This window comes from Protobothrops mucrosquamatus, unplaced genomic scaffold (genome assembly GCF_001527695.2).
Source record: "Protobothrops mucrosquamatus isolate PMUCROS unplaced genomic scaffold, P.Mucros_1.0 scaffold5406, whole genome shotgun sequence".
Lineage (NCBI taxonomy): Eukaryota > Metazoa > Chordata > Lepidosauria > Squamata > Viperidae > Protobothrops > Protobothrops mucrosquamatus.
Genome location: NW_015391266.1, coordinates 54,474 through 64,116, shown reverse-complemented (window position 1 = coordinate 64,116; position 9,643 = coordinate 54,474). Strand labels below are relative to the sequence as shown.

Sequence of the window (9,643 nt, the reverse complement as noted above, 5' to 3'; positions counted from 1 at the left end):
TAATAATAATAATACTCAGAACAGCCTATATACTCAGACGTTACTTTTAACAGCTCTTAAAGGGCCCTCGGTTAGGACTTGAACTGTTATGTTGTTCCCGGTCCCAGACTGTGAATCAAACTGAAGATTATATCAATAATACAGTTAATAATAATGGAATGGAATGCAATGCAATAATATATCGTATCATATCCTATAACATCACTCACAACAGAACATATAATACAGGGGTCTTCCAACTTGGCCCTTTGATGACTTGTGGACTTCAACTCCCAGAATTCCTCAGCCAGGCACGCGTGCCTGGCTGAGGAATTCTGGGAGTTGAAGTCCACAAGTCATCAAAGGGCCAAGTTGGAAGACCCCTGATACAATACAAAATACAATACAATACAAAATACAATATAATACAATACAAAATACAATACAATACAATACGATACAAAATACAATATAATACAATACAAAATACAATACAATACAATACAATACAAAATACAATATAATACAATACAAAATACAATACAATACAAAATACAATATAATACAATACAAAATACAATACAATACAATACAATACAAAATACAATGTAATACAATACAAAATACAATACAATGCAATACAAAATACAATATAATACAGTACAAAATACAATACAATGCAGTGCAGTGCAATGCAATGCAATGCAATACAATACAATACAAATACAATACTGTAAATATTGGGCAGTTGAACCGGAAAGGGCCAGTGAAACATTTGAATTCTTGTTTCATTTTTTTTTCCCTTCTGGATGTATGGGAAAAGGCCCAGATGGCAATCTCTTAACCCTTCCAGCCCCATTCTCTTCTCCCCCCCCGAGACCCCCCTCCACTCCAGTCACAACTCTGCTTTCTCCCCTCCCCCCCCCCCGCAGTGTGCTCCATCCGGGTGATCGGGGAGAGCGACGTCATGCAAGAATTCCTGTCGGAATCAGACGAGGTAGGCTGGCCAGAGGGGGTCGGGGGGGGGGTCTCTCTTGGGCGGTGGGACGAGGTCTCCTCACCCTGAGCCAGGCTGTCGCTGTGACCCACCTCTGGGTGGCCAAAAAAGGGGTTTTCTCTCCCAAGAGGAAGCCGCCTTCCTCAGTAGTTCAACCGGGCTGTTTCTCCCCAGAATTTCAACGGGGTGTCGGACGTGGAGCTCCGGGTGGCCCTTCCAGATGTCACCACGGTGACTGTCCGGGTGAAAAAGAACAGCACCACCGACCAGGTCTACCAGGTAGGGAGGGGTCCTCTGGGGGTGGGCGGCTTCTCGGGGGCTTTAGAGAAATTGGGGGCGCAGGAGGGAACTGGCTCCCCAAATGCTTGAACGGACAGGAGCTTCTAAGAGTAGATTTGGCTTCTTAAGCTTTTGAGCTTCCAAAACTGTTCTAGTTTTTAAAATGCATTTCTTCCTCCCTTCATTTCCTTCCTTCCTTCTTTCCTTCCTTCCTTTCTCTCTCCCTCTCTTTTTAATTTCCTTCCTTCTTTCCTTCCTCTCTCTCTCTCTCCCTCCCTTTCTTTTTAATTTCCTTCCTTCTTTCCTTCCTCTCTCCCTCCCTTTTTAATTTCCTTCCTTCCTTCTTTCCTTCCTTCCTTCCATCCATCCTCTCTCTCTCCCTCCCTCCCTTTTTAATTTCCTTCCTTCCTTCTTTCCTTCCTTCCTTCCTTCCATCCATCCTCTCTCTCTCCCTCCCTTTCTTTTTAATTTCCTTCCTTCTTTCCTTCCTCTCTCTCCCTCCCTTCCTTTCTTTTTAATTTCCTTCCTTCTTTCCTTCCTCTCTCTCCCTCCCTTCCTTTCTTTTTAATTTCCTTCCTTCCTTCCTTATTTCCTTCCTCTCTCTCTTCCTCCTTTTCTTTTTAATTTCCTTCCTCCATCTTCCTTCCTTCCTATCCTCCCTCCCTCCCTCCCTCCCTCCCTCCAGGCTGTCGCTTCCAAGGTGGGGATGGACAGCACCACCACCAACTACTTTGCCTTGTTCGAAGTGATCAACCATTCTTTCGGTAAGGAGCCTCCCTTCCACGGCTGCCCCCCCCTTTCTGCCCCTTGAGAGGTTTCCCAGAGGGACGCCGGGGGTGCTTTTGGGCCCGAGAGCCAACTGGGGGACTTTGAGATGGCCCTCACCATCAGCCCAGCCCACCTCACAGGGTTGTTGTCGTCCTGGGGGAAATAGGAGGAGGAAGGAACATTCGGTACATTTGACCCCCCTGAGTTACCTATAAAACAACAGGATAGAATCCTAACGTGTGAATAAGCAGGTACGCGTCTGCTGTTGAGGGCAAAGCGTCTGCCAAAAATGAGATGCCCCTGAGGCTGGCAGAAGATGGCAGTGTCGCCCTCCGCGGTGGGACGTGTCCTCTTGCCAACCCCATTTCTCTCTGTTTCCCTCCCCCCTCCCAGTGAGGAAACTGGCCCCCAATGAGTTCCCCCACAAGCTCTACGTGCAGAACTACACCTCGGCCGTGCCGGGAACCTGCCTGACGATCAGGAAGTGGCTCTTCACGACGGAAGAAGAGATTCTCCTGAACGACAACGATTTGGCCGTCACCTACTTCTTCCACCAGGTGGGCTCCCCCCCTTCGGGCAACCCGCAGCTCCTGTGCGAGGCGCGGGGTCCCTCTCTGGGGGAAGCCCAGGGGTCTCGCCCGGGGATCAGGGCAGGAGGAGGCCGGCTAGTGGGCGAAAACCTCCATGTTTCCACTTGGGACCCTCTTGAGGGCAAAGGTCTGCTCTGCTCAGGAGGCCCTCCAGATTAAAAGGAGGATCAAGTGATCCCTCCCGGAAGGAGATCAAGAATCGGGCAATGAGCAGAACGAATCTTCCTCCAGGAGGGCAGGACCACCCGGGAGAAACTTTAGGGATCTGCTCCTTCCTTCCGTGTTATTTCCCTCGGGTCTTCTTCAGTTCTTCCCCAAGCCTTTGACTTGGATCGGTCGCCTTCCGCCCTGAGGACTAGAAGCTTGTCACGGAGAAGCGGGAGGCGTAGGGAAGCAGAAAACCCCTCCCTCCCTCTCCTTTTTTGGAATAGTCCTTTGACCCCATGTTTTTTCCCCCTTTCCTCCTCCCAGGCGGTCGACGACGTGAAGAAAGGCTACATCAAAGCCGAAGAGAAGTCCTACCAGCTGCAGAAGCTCGGCGAGCAGAGGAAGATGGTCATGGTAAGCGCTTGTCCACTTCTGGGCACTTAACGACTGTTTTGCCGCCCGAAGTTGTGGGTGCTTCATCACTGGAGGTTTTGAAGAAGAGATCGGACAACCATTTGAGCAGGGGGTTGGACTGGATGACCTCCCGGGTCCCTTCCAACTCTGTTCGTCTGTGTTTCTATTTATTATTATTATTATTATTATTCTATTTTATTCTATCCCGTTGCAGAGAGCCAAGTAAGATTCCTTGGGGGGCCTGGCTGGGAAGGCCTGGTAGGTGGAGAGACCCCCTCCCCAAATCTTTCATCCTCTTCTCTCCCCCCCCCCCTTTCCCTTTCCCCGCAGTACCTGAACATGTTGCGGACGTGCGAGGGCTACAACGAGATTGTCTTCCCTCACTGCTCCTGCGACTCTCGGCGCAAAGGCCACGTGATCACAGCCATCAGCATCCAGCACTTTAAGCTTCACGCCTGCACGGAGGAGGGTCAGCTGGAGGTCAGCCCCGGGGGACGGACGGACGGTGGGTGGGAGGTCTGGCTCCTTTTCCAAGAGATCGGACCGCCGTTTGTCTGGAATGGTATATAAGGGTCTCTTGCTTGAGCAGGGGGTCAGACTAGAAGGCCTCCCAGGTCCCATCCCAGTCAGTTACTCTGAATGGGAATTAGATGACCGGAAAAGGGATTTCGGTCTGGACTAGGCAGGGGTTGGTACCTAGAATAGAATAGACTTATCTTTATTGTCCTTGTGTAACTCAGAACGAAATTAAGTCAATTAATCTACAAGGTAGAGCAACTTTTAGCTAGTGGACTTCAATTCCCAGAATTCCCCAGCCAGCCATGCTGGCTGGGGAATTCTGGGAGTTGAAGTCCACACAAAAGTGGCCCCAGGTTGGGAAACAGTTGGTGCAAACAGACTTAACCTGGGAAATGTCGGACCTCCCCCACTGCTGGATGCCTGTGTGTGTGTGTGTGTGTGTGTGTGTGTGTGTGTTCCCTTGTGCATCCGCACCGAACCTGCGGGGATCCCTTCCAGAATCAAGTCATCGCTTTCGAATGGGACGAGATGCAGCGATGGGACACGGACGAGGAAGGGATGGCGTTCTGCTTCGAATACGCGCGGGGGGAGAAGAAGCCGCGATGGGTCAAGATCTTCACCCCTTACGTAAGCAGAGGGGGGGGCGGTGGCAGAGGGCTGGGGTGGGGGGGTCTGGAGCCCTGGAAAGAGGACGGAGCTGGCTAGCTCCTCAGGCCCTGAATTCGAGTCTCTCTCTCTCTCTCTCCCTGCAGTTCAACTACATGCACGAGTGTTTTGAGCGCATTTTCTGCGAACTGAAGTGGCGGAAGGAGGTGAGGGTGGGAAGGGGTGTGGGGAGGGCCAGTGCCGTCCGGTGGGAGCCTCTCCCCCTCCCTCCCTCTCCTGGGAGCCACACGCGCTCTGGGTTCTTGGCGCTAGACGTCCCCGGCGCCTGGCCTGCCGTCCTCAACTTGCTCCCGTACTTTCCTTCGACAGGTGGAAGAAGAAGCCACCGACAAGGACAACAAGAATTGCGGTAAAGACAGTCTGTGTAGTAAGGTGAGGAGGGGGCAGCGAAGGGTTAGCTGTTCGGTTTTGTTTTATTTTATTTCATTTCATTTTATGTTTTATTTTATTTTATTATTTTATTTATATTATATTTTATTTATTTTATATTTTATTTTATTTTTTATTTTATTTATTTTATATTATATTATATTTTATTATTTTATTTTATTTTATTTCATTTTATTAGTTTGTTTTATTTTATATTTTATTTTATTAATTTATTTTATTTTGTATTTTATTTTATTAGTCTGTTTTTTATTTTATATTATATTTTATTTATTTTATTAGTTTATTTTATTAGTTTGTTTTATTTCGTATTTTATTTTATTGATTAATTTTATTTTATTTTATTTTTATTTTTATTTTATTTATTTTATTTTATTTTTATTTTATTTTATTAGTTTATTTTTTATTTTATTTATATTATATTTTATTTTATTATTTTATTTTATTTCATTTTATTAGTTTGTTTTATTTTATATTTTATTTTATTAATTTATTTTATTTTGTATTTTATTTTATTAGTTTGTTTTATTTTATATTTTGTTTTATTGATTAATTTTATTTTATTTTGTATTCTATTTATTCTTTTATTTATTTATTTTATTATATTTATAGCCTGCCTTTATTATTCTGTTCTCTCTCAGTGGCGTGTCCCACTTTGAGGAGGAGCTGGGGGGGGGACAGTCTGTCTCAGAGGAAATAACACACATACACACACACACACACACACACTCGCTTTCAGTGTCTCCCCTTCATTCCCTTCTTCTTCTCTTCCAGAACATCTTCCAGTTGATGCGGACAGAGCACCGAGACATTGTGACTTGAGCCGTCTCGGATAACTGACCGACCGACCGAAAAGCGTATTATCCCTTTTCTCCCCCCCACCCCCAAAAAAAACCTTTCCTGAAAAAACCCACACACAAAAAAATTAACACTTTTCAAAATGAGGAAAAGAAAAGAAAAGAGAGAAAGAGGGGAATGGTTTGCTGTATTAAACTCATATTAATTCCATTCGTGAATGTCCTGTTAAGCAGGGGGTGGGGGGGTGGGAGGGAAGGGGGGGCAGGGAGACCACCGTGAGGGGGCACCCGGTTTGTTGTTGCCAGCAATTTTTTTATTTTTTGTTTGTTTCATTTTTGGTAGTTTGATCTCTGCCATTTTCGGAGTCGCCTGTGGTCGAAAGGTAGACGGCGCTGAACAATTTTTTTCCTTGTCGTTTCCTTTCTTTTAACAACCGGATGGAGACTCACACATCCATTTGCACTGTCTGAGATATATCTGTATGTATGTAAAAACAAATATATGTAGAGAGACAAAACTTATCACGCCCGTATATATATATAATTACATATATATATAATTTTCTTTTCATATTGATGGATTAGAAGGATTCCTAAGTCAGCTTGTGTGTTCCATATCTGAGCTCCGGGCCGGGGGGTGGCCGGGGGGTGGTGTGCTGAAACACAATTTGAACCCTGTTTTGTTTTTGTTTGTGTTTTTTTTTTTAAAAAAAGAAAAAAACCACCCAGATTTTTGCAGTCTTTCCCACAAGGAATTTGAATTCGCAGCTTTAAGACGGCTCCCGCGGGGCTCAGCGCTGAAGTTCAAACTTGGAAATTAAAAATAAAAATAAAAACAGGAGCTTTCTGGCCCAACCCTTTGGATTTAAAAAATATATATATATGCAGCGGTGGGGGGAAAAAACCTTTTCAATCCTTTGCAAAATTCAGCTTCCATGCTTGTCCCTTACCCCTCCCTGCGGCCTTCAAGCGTGTGCCCACAAAAGCTATTTTTCCCTGCTTAAAGCCCTTTTACTCACTCCTTACTCGGCAGTTGAGGCCTGCTTTGTCCCTGGGCAGCCAGTTGCTGACCACAAACACCGTCCCGCAGCCACACCGGGTTGCAGGGAGGGAAAAACCGGTGGGCCCATTCCCATCCTTAGAAAAATGTGGGTGCTTTTTCAGCGTCGGGGGGAGCCACTTCGTGGCGGCACCTGCCTGGGGTGGCAGAAAAGGCGTCCATTGCCCCTCAGCGTGGCAAGGGAGTAACGGTAACCATGTGCCCCCGACCTCAAGAGGTGCTTTCAATTGCACTAAAAACTCTTCAGCTGCTCCCTGTGCAAAGAGACCCTTCTGGACGTTTTAGGATTTTCTGGAAGGGCAGCGTAGCTCAAAAGCAGCACGGGGGTTTTTGCATTCGACTCGCCTCCGTCAGGACTAGCCCCTTGCTTTAACCCAAAGCGGAGAGCACAGGAGTCCTCGTTTCCCAGCGCAAACCTGGCGGATTTTTGGCTGCGCAAAGCGCAGATTTGGTCGCGCTAGTAGACGGAGGGTATATACGTCGGAAGTAATATATCTTTGGAGGGTGCCGGAGCAGAAATGCCTCATTCTTTTAACAAGGATTTGGGGAATGATGGGGTTGATTCACACAATCACACTTGTCAGGTTGCTGGGGGCGCAAGCAGTCGCAGGTTTCTGAGGGTATGGGGGGTGGGAGGGGTCCAAAGGCACTCTCAGATGGGGGGGGGGGAAGGACCAACAGCTCAAAGCTGCTTCCTTAAGAGTTTGTTTGCTGTTTCTCCATCAGAGCCAGCATGAACGCCTGTTTTGATTTGCAAAAATTACCCCATTTCTGAGCAAATGGCTTTTCTTTCTTTTGGTGTGTATGTGTGTGTGTGTGTTCCCTTCTCCATTCCTCTAAGGACGCAACACATAAAAAAATCCCCCAGCATTTTGCTGCAAAGAAGAACCGACTATTGTTTTTTCCCCTAACAGCGATAACTTGTGTTTCAGGTTTGATTCTTTTGTGTTACAGGATTGTGAAGTTGTTTTAACATCCCAGGCTGCTTATCCAAAGATTACAGGCTGAAAAACTTCTCTGTCTTCCCTCAAATTTCCTCTTTTTTTTTTCTTTTAAAAATATCATTGGTTCGGGTCAAGATATATATATATATATATTTATATATATATATATATATTTAAGCCTTGGGTTCCCAGGTGCTCTCCATGTGCGTCTCTCTCTCTCTCTCTCTCTCTCTCTCTCTCTCTCACTGTTTTAATTTATTTGACAGAATTCTAATTGTAATCTTCACTGCATATTCCTCTTATCTTTTTTTATTTTATTTTATTTTATTTTTGCAATTTTGGGCTATGAAGAAGGAATATCCTGGCGAAGAAGGAAGAAAAGGCTTGAAGAAATTTGGGGGGGGGAGGGCGGGGGGGGGCAGGGCGAAGTGTGGGGCATTCTTCATCTTTAGAGCTAACTACTCTAAAAAGAAATTTGTTTGGTAAGAATCAATTAGTACAACTAATTGTAACATATTCTTTTAAATAAATTGATTTATTCGATGAAACTGTCCAGCTTTCATTTGTATATATATATATATGCATATATTGCTGGAAGATTTCAAGCTTTGGGGAGGCAGAATTTCCATTAAACAGAAGGGATTTTTGCCTGGTAGACATTCTCCCTCCCTACACACACACACACCACACACTGCCAAGAATCTACTTTCAATTAAGGCTTTCTTGCCCACGGGGGATCCTTGTGCCACGCAGGACGAATAGCATTCCAGGAAGCCCAGATGTGCTCTCCAGCATTGCAGCTGTGCTTGCAAACCGAGTCTTGGAGAATTTGCCACTGTGTGGAAGCAGCCAGGCAAAAAAATACATAAAAAAAAAAAAAATCACCGGTTGTGTGTGCGAGGTTTTCCCACCGTTCCCTTTTTCCAATTTATTTTTTAAAAATAAATTGGACAATGAAATGCACAAAAATTGTGTGCATTTTAGCACGGAATATTGGAAAGAGCCTCAAGTCGGTCTACCGAGCAAACAGAACTTTTTTGGTCTCCTTTCCCTACAGCTCACTGACAACAGGGACTAGGAACTTAGCTGGTTTTTTTTTTTTTTAAAAGACATTCCAGCTGGAATCTTGACCCTCATTCCTTAAGGAAGTGAAGGTGAGATCTGGGGTCGGGGGGATTTAAGAAGGCGAGGGGGAAGGCAAGGCAAGAGTCGGGTCTTCCTGGCAAATGGGGGAGGGAGGGGGGAGGGCGTTCCTTAATAAACGAATTTTCGGACTCTCAAGCCTTAAAAGTTGGTCTTGATCAGGAGGAACGGCATGAAGTGGAAAAGAAAAATAATAATCCTTTCCCCCCAATGAGTCTTCACGGCCCCGGCTCCTTGTCAGGTGGCTGCTAATTCCGATTCTAGGAGGGGGTTAGATTGGATGACCTCTAGGGTACCCCCTAGGCTGGCTTCGCCAGGCTTCCAGGAGCTTCCTGCTGGGATGGCAGCTTTGTCGGAAGATGGAGGCTGACTCTGCGGTCAGAGATGGCTGGGTAAGGTGGGGGGGCGGTAGAGGGGGGGGCAATGGCCGGTCATTTCCACCCTGGACCGGCCTCCTCCTCCTCCTGTAGGCCGGCTGGCTGGCTGCAGCATCTCCATCTTGGCTGCCTGTGGATCCTCCTGCCCCCTCTTGCCTCTTCTCCAAACCCCCCCACCCCTTTTTTGCCTGCCTCTCTCTAGGGGGGGGCGTACTTTGGAAATGGGTGGGGGTCTCCAGCAGAGAGAGAGAGAGAGAGAGAGAGAGAGAGAGATGCTGGAGGATGGCTGAAACGCAATTCCTTCCTTCCTTCCCTCCTTCCTTCCTTCCCTCTCTCCTTCCTTCCTTCCTTCCTTCCCTCCTTCCTTCCTTCTTTCCTTCCTTCCCTCCTTTCCTCCCTCCCTCCCTCCCTCCCTCCTACACGAAGGCTTGGTCTGCTAAGCTGCCATTCATCTTTTCTTCTGGTCCAAAGCAGGAAAGAAGGAAGAAGGATTCGGGGAATTTAAATCCTCTTTTTCCAACCGACATGGACACGGATTCCTCCGCTCGCCTCCTGGCCTTCACCTTCTTCCTTCTC

General features: G+C 46.4%; 1 protein-coding gene across 1 annotated transcript; it reads left to right on the top strand.

Annotated features, from left to right (window-relative positions):
* Positions 1-916: 916 nt before the first annotated feature.
* Positions 917-5,746, top strand: SNX27 (sorting nexin 27). Its single transcript, XM_015829086.1, has 10 exons — positions 917-976; positions 1,151-1,255; positions 1,941-2,019; positions 2,417-2,580; positions 3,085-3,174; positions 3,505-3,654; positions 4,192-4,320; positions 4,446-4,505; positions 4,669-4,731; positions 5,521-5,746. The coding sequence occupies exons 1-10, from the start codon at positions 947-949 to the stop codon at positions 5,566-5,568; spliced, it is 918 nt and encodes a 305-aa protein (XP_015684572.1). The 5' UTR covers positions 917-946; the 3' UTR covers positions 5,569-5,746.
* The last annotated feature ends 3,897 nt before the right edge of the window (positions 5,747-9,643 follow it).